Genomic DNA, 16,928 nt, shown 5'->3' on the forward strand with positions numbered 1-16,928 from the left:
TGTTAGTAAGTTTGCAGATAACAACACCAAAATTGGACAGCGAAGAAGGTTCCCTCAGTACAACATGATCGTGATCAGGTGGGTCAATGGTTCAAGGATTGGTAGATGGAGTTTAATTTAGATAAATGTGAAGTAGTGCGTGTTAGAAATGCAGTTCAGGGTAGGACTTATGTACTTCATGTTAAAATCCAAGGGAGTGTTGCTGAACAAAGAAGTTGGATGCAGGTTCACAATACCTTGTCAGTGGAGTCACAGGTAGATAAGTTAGTGAAGAAGGTGGTTGGTATGCTTGTCTTTATTGGTCAGAGCCTTTGAGTATTGGAGTTGGGAGGTCATGTTGTGGCTGTACAGGACATTTGGTAAGGCCACTATTGGAATACTCATGCAATTCTGGTCTCTTGGCTATTGGAAGAATATTGTGAAACTTGAAAGGGTTCAGAAAAGAGTTATAAAGATGTTGCCAGGGTTGGAGGGTTTGAGCTATAGAGAGAGGCTGACTGGACTGGGGCTATTTTCTCTGGAACATTGGAGGCTGAGAGGTAACCTTGTAGAGATTGATAAATTCACAGGAGCATGAATAAGGTAAGTAGGCAAGGACTTTTCCCTGGAGTGGGAAGTCCAAAACTAGAGGTGAGAGGGGAAAGACTTAAAAGGGACCTGAGGGGCAACTATTTCATGTAGAGGGTGGTGCATGTATGGAATGAGTTGCCAGAGAAAATGGTGGAGGCTCATACAATTGCAACATTTAAAATACATTTGGATGGGTACATGAATAGGAAGAGTTTGGAGGGATATGGGCCAAATGCTGGTAAATGGGAATAGACTAATTTAGAATATCTGGTCAGCATGGTCAAGTTGGACTGAAGGGTCTATTTCAGTGCTGTGCATCTCAATGAGTCTGTGACTAGTCATCCTCCTTTAACACAGTAAAGCTTTGTTAATGAGTTATGATTAATATTGTTCATTCATGTTGGTGAAATGTACATCATGGATTTTCATTATTTCATTTATTTCTCAACCCATTCTCAAAGATGTCATATTTGTTTTGAGGAAATTAAGTGACCAAGGTACTTCACAGGAGCCATAAGGAGATGTAGATGTCCAAACGCTTGGTCAAAGAGGGTAGGTTTGAAGAAGTGACTGAAATGAGGAAAATAAAGTAGATAGGTGGAAAGCTCTAGGAAGCAAATCCCATAACATGGGGCCGAGATGGTCGCACCTTCAGATGCCAATGGTGGAACATTCATAATTGGGACTATACAAGAGGCCTGATATTTGGAGGAAATTAGAGAAATAGTAAAGGGTAAGACCATAGAAGGATTTGGAATGAAGGTCAGAATGTAAATCCAACATATGCTTCACCAACAGTCAGTATAGGTCTGAGAGCACAGGAAAAATGGGAAATAGGACTCATTGCCATTTTAGGTGGCCAAGGTTTGGATGAGCTCAACTTTGAAACGTGGAATGTGGGAGACCAGCCAGGAATACATGGGTTTAGCAAGAAGTAATGAAAGTGTGCATGAAGTTTTCAACAGGAGGTGAAATGAACTGGGGACTAAGTTGGTCACTGCTATGGAGATGGATCTCAGCAGATTTTGAGATAGCACAAATATTGCTACAATCTCCATAGAACATTGGATACCTTTTTTAGAAAAAGATTAAACTTGCATTCAATGGTGAAAACAATACAGCATGATTTTACAAGCACAATGACTATCTTTGTAAGGTGAACAATACATAAAACTACAAAACAGAACTTGCTGCTTGTGAGAGAGGGGAGGATAGAGGGAAGGCAGGAAAAACAGAGAGACTGAACTAAGAATTCCTTCTCTACATTTGTCCCAGAGTTGAAATCTGATCTCAACTGGTGTTGATGTTTTGAGTAAAATCTTAGCCGAGTGAATTGGTGCCGTTCCTAAGTTGCCGATATGAAGCATAAATAAATAGGATGGTTGTTAAGTTGTAATATGTTGCTTTGATTGTGGACCCATCTTTTGGGGAAATTGCACAGAAAAGGCTTGATTATGCATTTATTACATGTAATAATTGATTTGAACTTTATGCGTGCAACTTTATTCCCCATAGGAAACATGCAGCCGCAGATGGGTCTTCCGCAGTCAGGACCTGTGCCAATGGATAGAGGACAAGGTATTGTTTTGTGTTCTGGAATTTTAAAATTTTTTGATTTGTGTTTTGAAAAGAAATTGTGTCCTTTATTTGTTTCAATGACCATTGTGATTATATATATTTTAAAGAAATATTTTTTGCTTACTAAGAGGGAGGGGGATCGTATTTGAACAGTAGGGAGGAGTAACAATTGGTACCATCCATTTTGGGTAAGAGATCTTTTCTATCAATGAACTAGTTAATACAGTATAACCAGCTATTGATTGTTTCTTTTCTTCTCTAGTATCATCCAAATTGCCTCTACATATTGCCTCAAAAAAAGTTATAATTAAATGGGATAGTATGCCCAAAGTGTCCTTTGCACCCAAATCATGGAAGCACAACATTTTTTCTTTCCCACTAAATGGATTAGATGGTGCAGTGTTTAAGGACCATCGTTCTTAAGCTGCTTGCACAACTTTTCTCAGACACCAAATTCTGAAACACAGCGGTCATTTGTTGACTTTTATTGATACGTGGTGATGGTTTCATCAAGGAAATGTTGGCAGGAAGACTCCTAACAAATCATCCCTTAAACAGGAACACCTCTCTAACAATAGGCATACCGACGCAATGATGCAAGCTTACACTCTGTTCCACTTGACCAAGCTTCCGAGTGACGGAAATGCTTTTATTGCTTTACCTGAACTAAATTCAAACCCAAGCTCAGGAACCTTTTCTACAGTACTCCTCCAATGTGAAGTTTTAATTTGATAGACTCCTATTGTAAAAGCTTTACTTAACTTTACTACATTAAGTGAGAAGGATTTCTGTCCGTGTAGATATAAGGTTAAGTAAAATGTGTGGTAACCTCAATGTAATTATACAATTCAAGATCTGCTTAAGAGCTGCACACAGTTGTGAAATTTGTGGAATGATCCTTTAGCTTCCTTTGCATGTTTCATGTATTATTGTAGCCTTTCCCTCTTTAATTTTCCATTTTAAGCTCAGGTGTATTTTTGTCTCTTGGTGCTATTAATGTTTTCATTTTTGTTTGGAAACTTTTTTTTGTAGTTTAGGACAATGTTCTAAAATAATATTAGTAGAGTCTAGTGAACGTATGCTGATAAATAGTCACCACAAAATGAATGCAGTCATCAAGTAAGCTGCAGTGTAATAGCATCTGATTATTTGCTTGCAAAATTTATTTTGATTGTGAGTAATCCCCATGCATACTTGCTTATTGCATGAAGGATTTAAATTGATGATGCACCGAGATAGTAATTCATATCTTTGAGAAAAGCTATTTGTATTTAAATATCAGAAGAAAATTGATCAGTTGTATATTAGGCTTTTGCTAGCTTAAGAAATTCAGATTATTTATTCTGTCTAGCCCAGTGACCTGCATTTTCCACGAACTTCAGATTTGATACACAGCATACTTAGCATACAAATCTGAATTATTTCCTCCCAAATTTCTTAGCAGCAGTGGGCAGCATTCAAAGTACAATTTTATAACATAAGAACACCAGACATAGGAGCAGAGGTAAGCCATTTGGCGCCTCAACAAGATCTGCGCCAGGCCTCAACTCCTCTATTATGCCAGCTTATTATAACCCTTAGCTGCCTGCTATTTCAAAACTCTATGCATCTACCTCTTTAAATACTTTCAGTGATCTATCCTCCACACTCCCTTCAAGATATTCACTACCTTATGCCCTATGGGAAAATTTTTCTGCACTTTTTGAAATTTTTCTTCATTTTAATTCTGATTCTTCCTATCAAAGTACATGGCCTCACACTGTTCTACGTTAAATTATATCTGGTAAGTTTTTGTCCAATCACTCAACCCACCTTGCAGGTTTTTCTTTACATCCTCATCACTGCACACACTCCCACCTATTTTTGTATCTTTAGCAAATTTAGATACATTGCGCTCTGCCCCCTGCTCCAAGTCATTAAATAATAGAGTTAAAGCCTGAGGACTGATTCTTGTGGCACTCTTCTAGCTATGTCTTTTTAACCTGAAAAAGATCCATTGATCCCAACTCTGTTTTGTCCAAATGTTCACCAGCTGTCAATCCATTCTAACACATTACCCCCAATACTGTAAGCTCCTGTCTTGCACAATAACCTTTTTGTGGCACCTTTCAAATGTCTTCTGGAAATCTGGAATCACCACATCCAGCGGTTCTCCTTTATCAGCTTTGCTGTTATATCCTCAAAGAACTCTATCAGATTTGTCAAACATGCTTTCCCTTTCTGTTTGCTTGTGTTAAGTTTTTTTAAATTACCCATTTCTAACTTAATAGTTGGCTTTTTTGCTGCCTCTCTTCTTGAACAGGCCTGTCATGTTACCACTTTTCTAATTTGCTGGGCGTGATTTCACCCAAAGCCTGCAATATTTATGCAATCATAAAGTCCTGAAGACTTGTTTGTCTTGGGTCCCATCAATTTGACAAAGACTTGGTCCATCATGATAGAGACTGCTACAAGATCATAGATTCATTGAATCCCTACAGTACGGAAAGAGGCTGTTTGGCCCATTTGAGTCTGCACCCACCCTTCTGAAGAGCGTCCCACCCAAACCCAGCCCCTCCTACCCTATCCTCATAATTATGCATTTAACACTGCTAACCCACCTAGCTTGTAGATCCTTGCATACTATGAACAGTCTGCCGTGGCCGTGCATATGTTTGCATTGTGGGCAGAAATCCATGCAAACAGAGAGAATATTCAGACTCCAAACCGGCAGTGACCCAAGGCTGGAATTGAACCAGAACCCCTTGCATTGTGAAGCAGCAGTGCTGACCACTGAGCCACAGTGTTGCCTGATGTTTCTTCACATTAGCACCATGTTAATCTGATATCTTTGGGGTGATTATCGTGTCTGCCTCCATGAAGGTCAATGCAAAAAGTTAATTTTTTTTTCCCCTTTATTCATTCATGGGATGAGGATGTCTCTGGCTAGGCAGCATCCATTGCTCATCCATAATTGCCCAGAGCGCTGTTAAGAGTCAACCCCATTGCTGTGGGTCTGGAGTTACATGTAGGCCAGACTAGGTAAGGATGGCAGTTTCTTTCCCTAAAGGACATTAGTGAACCAGATGGGTTTTTCCAACAATCAATTCATGGTCATCATTACATTCCTAATTCCAGATATTTATTGAATTCAAATTTCACTACCTGCTGTGACTGGTTTCAAACCCAGGTCTCCAGAACTTTATCTGGGTCTCTGGATTAACAGTCCAGCAACTAATCTCACCTCCCATGTACCATTATGTACCATTTCCTGATTTCCTGTTATTAATTCCTCACTTGCATCCTCCAAGGGTTCCACACTTAATTTAGTGACACTAATTCTTTTTATACACCTGTAGAAGCTCTTGCTTTATGTTTTTACATTTATTTTAGTCAACTGCTTCTGATTCCTAAAAAGAAACAAAATTCCAACCTTCTGGCTTGCCATTAGTTTTTACAGTATTGCATGCCTTAATTTTTGATTGGAAACTCTCTCCTTGACTGCCTTTGTCAACCACAGATGATTCATCAACTTCATCGAGTACTTCTTTTTGACTGGAATAGATTTCTGGTGAGTCTTATGAGATATCTGCTGATAGGTCTGCCACTGCTCATCAACTGACTTCCATTTGGTCTCCTTTCCCAGCCTGCTTTAGACAGCTCTTTCTTCGTACCTCTGGAATTCGCCAGTCGAAAAGGGTAGCACTGGAAAAGCACTTCAGGTCATGCAGCATCTGAGGAACTGGAGAGTCGACGTTTTGGGCATAAGCCCTTCATCAGTAATTCTGAAAGACTTATGACTGAAATGTCCACTCTCCTGCTCCTCGGATGCTGCCTGACCTGCTGTGCTTTTCTAGCACCACCTTTTCGTCTCTGACTCTCCAGCACCTGCAGTCTTCATTTTCCCTGTACCCCTGGAACTGCCCTTTTGAAGTTGAGGACTCTGGCTTGTGCTGAGTTGCTGTCAGGATAGAAATGTATTAAGCATAGGCTGTAACTTTCTTGAAGTTTACTCTAGCTTTCTATTATGGTGAGCTACTATGAGTACGTTCTGATGATTTTCAGTGGTGTCTGCTTATCGGCACAGGCGTATCTGGTTTTCAAAATTAAAATTGCTGGACTTATAACTTATTGAAACAGAAATTCTAGCCAAACATTCTTGTTGCTAGTTCTGTCATTACATGGCATGTTCCTATGCGCACTTCCTTGCTTCTCTTTTAAAATTCCTTTTGCCTGCATGTTTATTTAGTAAACATTTGTTTCCATGCCTGATCTTTGCAGACTTCATAGTTTTTATATGATGATCATCATGGATTCTATTTTTTTTTCCCTTATCATCTTTACCCTCTTTTTCTCACTTCATGAGAAACCTTTTTTCTGTCACAAAGATCTCTTGTTAGAATGCTGTCTAAAACCATCTGTTTTCCTGGCACACTGCACAATATTGTCTTTTGAAGTGTTGGGCATAGCTTGTACTGCCATCACCAGAACCCTTCCAGTCAGATTGTTCAAATGAAGAGGTATTGCATGTGCTTCTGTTACTTTTGTTGCACAAAACCTGAATGTTATAAAAGGACAGGTTATCCATTGCACTATTCTTTATCTCGTGTTCTCACAGGAAGTATGCACTCACCTGTGGCCTCTGCAGGGACTGCACAGATCGAGAGAGGACAAGGTACTAATTTGAATGAAAGTTTAACCTCTGATCTTACAAATAACCTGTAACGGAGAGGTGTAACCCTTCATGTTTGCTGGTTGCTTTCACTTTGAGAGATATTACATTTGGTTGAATGAGATGCAAGGGTTAAACTTTTTAAAATATGGAATGTGTCTCCTGTTTCAAATTAGAGGTCAGAGGTTAAGTATTTGTGGAGTTTCATTGTGGTGCACCAAAATGTAATAAATTGTCTGAAATTTGGTTGCAATTAATGATAATATCTATTCAGGAAGGATCTTGTAGACTTAAAAGTTGAGGAATGTGACTGAAGTGCAAGGATCAGACAGGTTTGCAGCACAGAAAGAGGCCATTCAGCCCATTTTGTCTGTGTCAACCAACAAATATCTCACTACGCTAATCCCATTTTCCCTGGAGACTATGGCAATGCAAATGAATATCTATTTAATGCGTAAATGTTACAAGAGTTTCTGACTCAACTATCCTTTCAAGCGGTAAGTTCAAGACTCCCACTACCCTTAGATTGCAAAGCTTACTCCTCAAATCTCTTAGCCATCGACCTCTTTCCTTAAATCTATGCATGAACTCCAGATTCAGACTGCATTTATGTAATTTGTGTTGTAGTGCTTGGCATAAATGCCATAGTTACAGTATAAATGCATCCAAAATTTGTGGTAAAGTACAAACCTGGTCAACAGATAGGATATCTGATTCCTGTTATAGGGTTCATGCAAATGGTAGGATATGTATGATCCATTGGATTTGTTTGGCTTTATTCCAAATCCAAATTTTGGATTTGTTAAGATAGGATTGAGATACCAGCTTTCGTCCAGACAGCACTAAACTAATATAGCACCTTTTAAGGTACAAAAATGACCCAAATCAGATCTCAAAGATGTAGTGCCTCTTAAAGGTGGCAAGCACGGCAAGTAGATCTATCCTGTGCTAGAGAAGAATGAAAGTAAAAGTTATTAAACGAGATGCCGGTCAAATTGGATGCTTTTTTGCTGAATGGTATTGAGCTCTTTCAGAGTTGTTGGAAGTGAACTCTTCAAACAAACTAAGAGTTCCAGCGCAAATGACTTCTGTGGAAGGATCTGGTGGAAGGAATTTGCAAAGTCTAGAGCTGTAGGGAGTAATGGTATAGACTGAAGTCACGTAGGGCATGAAACATATTTTTCACTCCACAGGTTTGCCACATGACCTGAGTTTCTCCAGAAACTATTGCTGTTTTAGCATTTAGTAGGTATTACAGCTGAATCCCTTTTTAGAATTTCTTCAGCTATTTTATCTAAGAAAAATGCCATATGTACTCTAATACTAAGTTACTGCACACTACTCTCTGATCTTTCAGGTTTCCAATACCAAGGTGCAACATTTACCTTTTCCAAAAGAAACATCATAAAACACTCCTACGTTTGTGGACCTATCTCTTTCTTATGTAATAAGCATCAGTTAAAAACAATAAGTTCATCTTCCTGGTATATCCAAATAATGGAAATTTCAAAATACAATACATTAATTTTAATTTTTTTTCCATTTTTCATTCATCTGGATGATATCTTTCAGCTGGGGTTTTTCATAGTAGCACTCAATGTATTCTTCTCGATTTTTCAATCCAGTGTACCTAAAAGTCCCAGAAGCCTAATACTCTATTCTAACCCCAGTTATAGCATTGCTTTCAAATTCACATCTTCCAACCCCCCAAAAAATCACCTACATGCATTATAAAGATACCTGAAAGTTGTTGTTCCTGGTGGTAGTAAAACGTGGTGGGGTTTGCTTTCAACTCTACACAGTCCAATTTTAGTACGATGGATCTTATCAAGAAGTGCCAAATGCCATTTAATTCACGTATGCATTTATTTAAGTTTCAGACTGTTCAGTTTGTTTGGGACCTCTTTTGAAGAGTGTACAAATGCTCCCCTTTGAGCTGATCTCCCTGCCGATGATATTGCTTTAATATCAATTGATCTACATTCCCAACTATTGTCATTTTAATATCCAGTTTCAAAGCATTTTTCATGGATCGCGATGATATATTACTGGCTATTACATCTACGCTCGTAAAATGATTGATCCTGGCTATTTTACAAAGAATGGCTACCCTTTTTAAGGATTCTACTATGTTATCATCCCCAAATCTGAACCTGGTGAAACTATCAAATTCCTTAATTTTGTTCCATTCCTTGTTACTAAGAGAGCCGAGGTAGTCTTTTAGCCAGTTTACTCCACATATTGTAGATGTATTTCTGCTGTCTAAAAATTGCACAATTGAAAGATTCTGACATCAGCACATTCATTGCTTGGCTAACACGTCTTGTGATCATTACAGTGCCCTGTTTTCGATTGATCTATCCATCTTCTTCCTCTGAATATTCCGTTTGTATTTAATTTCATTTACTCTATTAAACCACTTGGCATAATCTTAATTGATACCACATCTGCAAAATTGATTCACTACACCATGGCATTTCTGGGGTTCATTCTTTTATCAAACGTCACAAATTCTTTTTGCGTTTCCAAATTGTTAAAAGCATCTTTGTCCTCATTTTTTGACACCTGCGCAGGCTAGACTACTTTTCCAGCCTGTTAACATTTTGTCATCCATTTTCTGTTGCCTGCCTAATTGTTCCATTTGCATACAGAAAGCTTTCCCTTGGTGCTTTTGATATTTGTTCTAGCAGCATGTATTTACCTACAAATTTAACTCCTACCAAAACTAGAAAACTGTGGAAACTCAATACTTTGACACAGTCTAATAACTTGAATTCCAGCACACATTGAGGAATTTCCAGATGGAATTCCTATCTTGCAAACAATCTACTAAATTCCATCACTTACTCTTCAATGAAATTATTTTCACAATTTTGGAAGTTTTCAAAATTTGACCATGTCTCTCAAGTAATTAATAAGTCACCTTTTTTGATAAATTTTATTTATGTACATTAATACTTTTATATTTTGAGTCAGTCATCTTTCTTTGGTTAGAATAATACATGGTTTTCAATCTTGGGCTTGCAGACTGCTATCATCTTATGCTAACACCATTAAAGAACAGAGGTTAAATGTAGCTAGACTCCAGGCACATCCTTTTCTGATCAGTTTTATTCCAACTCTCTTGCACACGAACTCCTACCTCACTAACATACACCCAACTAGCTACTCAACTAGCTACCCCCAATTAACATATAACCATGATCTCTTCCAAAGCCCCATTGATTTCAAGCACAACTACCAGGCCCAACTCGATGATAATACATCCTTCCAACATATAGTCAGAAGTGGGGTTATTCAGTAATGATTTGAAAATTATTTAGTATCCCTTGCAGCTCCTCAGATACTATGGACGTGTGCAGCAAGACCTGGACAACATACAAGATTGGGCTGAAAAGTCACAAGAAACATTTGCACCATGCAAGTGCCAGACAATCCAACAATCCTCATTTGGCATTTAATGGCATTATCCCCCATTGTCAATATCCTGATAGTTACCATTGGTCATTAACTGAACTGGACCAGCCATGTAAATACTATAGCAATAAGAACAGGTTAGGGACTGGGAATTCTTTGCAAATACCTCTTTGCCTGTGAGTGCTTGTCCACTATCTGCAAGTCAGAAATCAAGGATTTCAAGACCCTCTGTCCACTTGGCTGGAAGAATGTAATTTCAACAAAACTCATGAAGCTCAACTGTATCCAGGATGAACTGTTCTTTCTCCAGATGCTGCCAGCTTGCTAAATTTCTCCAGTACTTTGGTTTTATTTCTCCAGTACTTTGTTTTTATTTTAGATCTTTAGCATCTGCAATATTTTGCCTTTATTTTCCTGTATGGACGATAGTGGGTTAGAGCGGTAATCCTCTTTATTAGCCAGTAGACTGTAATATGTTCTGCATCTGCCAACTTATGGATACTGAGTATCCATATACTTTATCATTGTTCATCCTTTACTTGACCTAACAGGTTTTGACCACTCTTCAAATCTAATTGGAAATTTGTTTTTTGCCCCAGTATACATTTCCAAGGTTTTCTGTGCCCTCAGTTACTGCTCAGAAATCAATATTAAAACTTTTAGATTTTCTGATAGAGAATAGAATCAATATTTGGATCCTCATCAGTCAGGTAAGTTAATATGTTAGAACTGTGGCCTAACTGTAACAATGTTGTGTAATGTTTAACTGATTGGGAAAAAAGACCCAATTTAAGAAATTGGGAATGTTTGGAGATGTTTGTGTTATTGGCAACTGTGATAGTGATTTCAGTGAATAAAATTCAACAACTTCAAATCTGTTCTAGTGAAACAGAGAAGTGGGAAGCATGTAGTAAAATGTTAAAATAGCTTCATATGAAATCAGAGAACTGATGGTGATTTCCTGAATTTAGTTAGAGACAATTCTTCCTCTGTTTAGCTGGTTTGACTGGATGTGGGCAGTATAAAATTTAAGTGCAGTGTAAAACACAATTATTTTGAGATCCACATCTTGCGTATTACTTCTTAAAAACTGAATAGTCCTGTTTTACTTACAAGGTGTTTTATAATTATTTTAATTCCCACATGTTGTCTTAACATAATTTGCGTTGTAATACAATGTAACACCGACAAATATTTGTTTCTGTAAAAATCAGCCCATGGCATAATGAGTTGAAGTCTTTGCTGCGACCCTAAGTAATATGACATGACTTTGCAATGGATTGAGCTTTTCTGCATGGTTTCATTTAAGTTACAAATAAACTTTAACAAGCTGAGCCTCTCAGATTACTGTGTATACAATGGTTAACATCAAGAGGGTGCTCATCTTGGTTTTTGATGCATGCAATGCAAGGTTACCAATAAGTAGTGTGATTGTGAGAGAAAATAATGAAATGCATTATATCTCTAACCATAATATTGCCAGGCAGGCTTTTGAAATATTGAACAGCTGCAAATCATGCCGATTTGAAATGTTTTCATTTCTTTTTATCTGGGCTGAAATTTGAATTTTAAATGCATTTATTTATCTTATTAGATTACATAGTAGATTTATACAGGTTACAGAGCAAAATATTCAAACCTTCAGAAAGATATTATATGGTACAGCACAATGGAAGACTGTCTGTTGCATGAGCGTAGAATGCAGAAAGGATATTAGTGCCGCTTGATCTTCATCTCAGCTGTGTTTCACTGGGGCAGTTTGATCATGTATCTTGTACTTCTGCTTGGGCCAGTTGTGTTTCAGTCCCTGTGTTTCAATCATGCATGCATCATTTGTGAATAAGTTTGATGTGGCCAGAATGCTTCCAGGCATTCAACATTCTTGACCTCATGGATAATATGTGTGGATAGTACAGAATGCAGGAAATCATTAATGCTCTGTAAGACCGGAAACCCCCTTTTTGTTTGAAAGCACGATTCTGCTTTCTTCCGGTTTATCTTATTGTGATATCCAAATTCATCCAGACTTCACACATCTTTTGACATGGATTTCTTTTTCCTTTTTCAGTCCCAATGCAGGACCCCAGAGGCAACATGCAGAGGGGTCCACCAGTAGGTGGGGCTCCGGCTCCACGAGGTTTATTAGGAGATGCACCAAATGATCCACGTGGAGGAACTCTGCTTTCTGTCACTGGGGAGGTGGAACCAAGGTAAGTGATAGGATATAAAATATTTATCTGTTATCTGACGAAGTGTTGCCTGACAGTCATTCCTTTCTCAGATTTGCCTATGTATATGTTAATATCAGAATCTGTGCATTGAAAAATGAGTAAAATTACAGAAAAATTGAGAAGGGTGAAACTGGAGTGCATGATGATTTTTAATCTTTTAGTTTTTCACCATTTAGACTTGTGACAGCAATATTATAAATCTAGGACCACTTTCTAAATTGCAGTATTGTCACTAGAGTTTCAGTAAAATAATAGTGGAAGTACGAAGTTTAAGCCATATTCAATTAAACTTTGAGATCAGAAGTCAGTGGGCGGCACGGTGGCACAGTGGTTGGCACTGCTGCCTCACAGCGCCAGAGACCCGGGTTCAGTTCCCGCCTCAGGTGACTTTCTGTGTGGAGTTTGCACATTCTGCCCGTGTCTGCGTGGGTTTCCTCCGGGTGCTCCGGTTTCCTCCCACAATCCAAAAATGTGCAGGCCAGATGAATTGGCCATGCTAAATTGCCCGTAGTGTTAGGTGAAGGGATAAATGTAGGAGAATGGGTCTGGGTGGGTTATGCTTCGACGGGTTGGTTTGGACTTGTTGGGCCGAAGGGCCTGTTTCTACACTGTAGGTAATCTAATCTAATCCTTCACCAGCTTACAGCTCAACAGGAGCTTCATACAAATGGTGTGAGTGAAATGTCGACAGACCAAATAATAGGTCCCTGCAAGTGATCAAGAGTGTCAGACAGTATGAGTAAAGTGTCAACAATTGAACAGCAAGGGAAGGGATGACCTAATAACAATCTCTCTGCTTGTAAATTCTATGCTTGTCTCTCACTTCATCTGATGAAGGAGCAATGCTCAAAAAGCTTGTGATTTCAAATAAGCCATTTGAAATAAGACCTGTTGTCTGACTTCTGATCTTGTCCACCCGGGTCCAACACTGGCACATCTACATCATAAACTTTGAGAGAAATAAATAATCTGGACTTTCTTTGCAAATTTGAATTAAAACATACACTGATATCTGTTGGCAGCATTGTAATGGATACCTCCCGCAATGAAACGTACCAGCCCTTTAAAAGATACTCTTTAGTTAATGTCAGATGTCAGGCAGTGATTTCATTTGACTGACGTATATCGATTCCTATGTTGACTTTTTTTTGTGTTGTGGGAAATCTCTAATGATTATATTCTTTGGCTCAGATTCTTGTCATTGACATTGCCTCAGTGTCTTGTAGGGCTACTATTTTCAACTGAATGTTGAGGCTAGGTTTTGTTCACAGATCACAGTCAAAAAGGAAAATTCTGTTTACTAATTTCTATCATTGTACGTTCGCTATTGACCAACTCTTGATTTTTCTGCAGAGATGTAGAGGTACAAGTTAGCCATTGTTTTTTTCATAGTTCCTTTCTCTTATGGATCCTAGATTTTCTCTCTCCTTAAGGTCATGACTCATATTGGTTGTGCACTCAGCTTTGTAATCCCACAGATATTGCCATTTTGAGAGCTTGGCAATGACATTTGGCACCCAGTTGAAATTCATGTCAACTTAGTTTCAAGCAAAATATCTGGATAGTAAACAGGAACAATATTTTAGGCTGATTCCTCTATTTATTTTACACTGAAACAAATTAAGTTCCAGCGGCTTAGTGCCAGATTGAATGACCTACAATTTCAGTATTGTTGTTTTAATGAGATTGGCGTAGCAATGTATTGGGAGATTCCTACGTTTTATTGATGTAATACAAGGTTAAGATTTTAACTCCTTGTTAATGTTCATTCCAGACTTCAGCATATGTTCTATTTCCCAACATAGATAGAACTTACCGGTGTTCAAACATGCACTGGAAGAAACGATGTTCAGTCACTAATTCATTATGTATACTGTAATAGGGAAAATGTCCGACTTATGAAAATAGTTCCTAGATAGTTTCATAATCAAATGATTATTTGATAACTCAATTGAGTAATTCTAAATGAGAACAGCTGTCCAACTTTAGTTATATGAAATAGTACAGTGTTATGATGCAAACCAGTTTGAGTTTTTAATAAAGTTTTGTTGTATAGCCAACACATTCATTCAGGTAGATTTCTCATTCTTAGTCTTTCTCTTGTTGATGTGTTATATAACAATTTCCCTAGGGCTCAATGAACAGATTTTGTCAATCACCTACTGTAAATTATGAAGCAATATTGTCAGTTAACCATAAGGCATAAGAGCAGAAATTAGGCCATTCAGCCCATCGAGTCTGCTCCACCATTCAGTCATGGTTGATAAGTAAAGTTCTTCAACATATTTCAAAATGTCGCTCTAAGTCTTAACACAGTTCACTGTTGAATTTTTTACAATGGGTGATAAACGCTGGCCTTGTTTTATACACCAATATCCATCTGGTGATTTAGAAATCAAAGACTTCCAGAAATTTGCGAAGGCTTTACTGTACAAACTTGTAGCATATTAAATTTTCAGTTTCATTTTGGGTTCTTGCCCAGTCCAGAAACCAACCCACAACTAAGGAAGAATGCAACACTTTTTTCTTTAATTTTAGGATCTTTCTAATTAACCTGTTCAAAGATGTTATTACAAATCTCTGGAACACGTGGGTCAGGCATACTGTGACCTCAAGGTAAAGACACTACCACCATGCCACAGAGTCCCCCTTTTTTCATTTTAGATATTTTATAATCATCTGTTGGGAGATGTTGTGACACATGTCTGGAGCAGTGAGATTTGAACCTGAACCTCCTGGCTCAGAGATAGAGATACAACTGCTGTGCTACAAGAGGTCATTTTGTTCATTTTATAAACAAGCATCACATAATTACCTAATTAAGACTTAATTTTCAAGTCAACCAGTTCAGAGACATTAATACTCTGGAGCAAGTGGGGCTTGAGCCCAATCCCGACTCTATCACTGTGCCACAAGAGCCGCTCAGTATTTCAGTTTTTTTTAAAATTATGATTTTTTTTATTAACCTATTTTTCTAATCAGCCAGTTCAGAGATTTTATTACTCCTGTCTGGAGCAGGTGGGACTTGAACCTGGGCCCTTTGGTCCACAGACAGAAACACTTCTACTGAGCCACAAGAAGGGCCCAAATCCAATACTGCTAGAGGGTCCTAACTCAAGACCTAACCTGTTTATCTAATCAACCAGTTCAATGATGCTATTACTCCCCTCTGGAAGAGGTAGAACTTGAATCTAAGCCTCCCGGTCCAGGGATAAGGATAATCACTGCTCCACAAATGGGCTCCTAACTCTGGACGGGTCATTCTACAATATTGCGGATTTCGTTAACGTAATTGGGGACACTGTTACTAAAGCATGAACTTTTAAAATGTGTATTGGCTATAACACAATTACATTGCGAACACTTTAAGCGCTGTTTCTACATGTGATTTTTCTATAATGCAGGTTTGCACAAGAACGTAACTATCGCATTGTAGAAGAACTACCTGTATTAAATACAGAAGTTGAACGAGCAGCACGTGCTCTCAATCAACTCTGGAACTGATCTATTTGATCCTCAAAAGAACCTGCATTTCTAATTCTGATGAGCTTTGCCAGCAATACCCACAACTCATGAAAGGATAAAAAAGAATAATTTGTATATTCCAGATTGTATTTCCATTGCATCACTATTTTATTGGCATATGTAGTTTTCATATTGCCACCCAATATTTGAGTCTTGTTTTTGTTTTTCAGAGGATATATCGGTCCCCCGCATCAGGGCCCACCCATGCACCATGTGCCTAGTCATGATGGCAGAGGACCTCCTGACATGAGAAATGCCCATGAACCACGAGGAATGCAACATGACATGAGAGCAGGGCCAATGGGAGAACAGAGAGGACCCATTGGTGAACAGAGGGGCCCAATGGGTGAGCCACGTGGGCCAATGGGTGAGCCACGTGGGCCAATGGGTGAGCCACGTGGGCCAATGGGTGAGCCACGTGGGCCAATGGGTGAGCCAAGAGGTCCTATGGGAGATCCAAGAGGGATGATGGGAGATCCACGGGGTCCAATGATGGATCAGAGGGGACCTCCTCATGAATCTAGAGGCAAGTTAGTGCATAACAAAGAAAAATTAAGATGGTTTGGAAATAGCACTGGCAATTAAATAGACTCAATTGAAGTTTTCCTGATTTTTTTTTTCAACTATTTTCAAATTGTCTATATTTGACTTTACTGTTTTGACAAGATTTGAAAAGTTTGTTTCAGAGGAATAACAGAGCACTTAGTATTATAGTTAAAATTGCATTACCATGTATGTCAATAATCTACTTTGAAATGCTTCACTTACATGTGAGCATCACAACTGGCAGTTGTATGTATACATACAGAGGAGTCTCGATTATCCGGCATTCGATTATCCGAGTATCGGATTAACTAGCAAGGTCCCGATGCTTGGCTAAACTAGGTTATCCGGCATTCGATTATCTGGAATTCGATTAGCCAAACAAAATATTCTGTGCCCGTGTCCTTCGGATA

At 38.5% G+C, this 16,928-nt stretch overlaps 1 protein-coding gene across 4 annotated transcripts in view; it reads left to right on the forward strand.

The window, feature by feature from the left end:
* cstf2 (cleavage stimulation factor, 3' pre-RNA, subunit 2) overlaps positions 1-16,928 on the forward strand; it is a 68,845-nt gene that overhangs the window by 23,204 nt on the left and 28,713 nt on the right. For 2 of the 4 annotated variants that reach the window (XM_060832672.1, XM_060832671.1), the window contains exons 8-11: positions 2,086-2,148; positions 6,746-6,802; positions 12,285-12,426; positions 16,143-16,498. In XM_060832672.1, the coding sequence (XP_060688655.1) occupies positions 2,086-2,148; positions 6,746-6,802; positions 12,285-12,426; positions 16,143-16,498 (618 nt within the window). The remainder of the gene's footprint in view (positions 1-2,085; positions 2,149-6,745; positions 6,803-12,284; positions 12,427-16,142; positions 16,499-16,928) is intronic. The other 2 variants (XM_060832675.1, XM_060832674.1) reach the window with 1 other exon arrangement.

The sequence above is a fragment of the Hemiscyllium ocellatum genome, chromosome 11, assembly GCF_020745735.1.
Source record: "Hemiscyllium ocellatum isolate sHemOce1 chromosome 11, sHemOce1.pat.X.cur, whole genome shotgun sequence".
Classification (NCBI taxonomy): Eukaryota; Metazoa; Chordata; class Chondrichthyes; order Orectolobiformes; family Hemiscylliidae; genus Hemiscyllium; species Hemiscyllium ocellatum.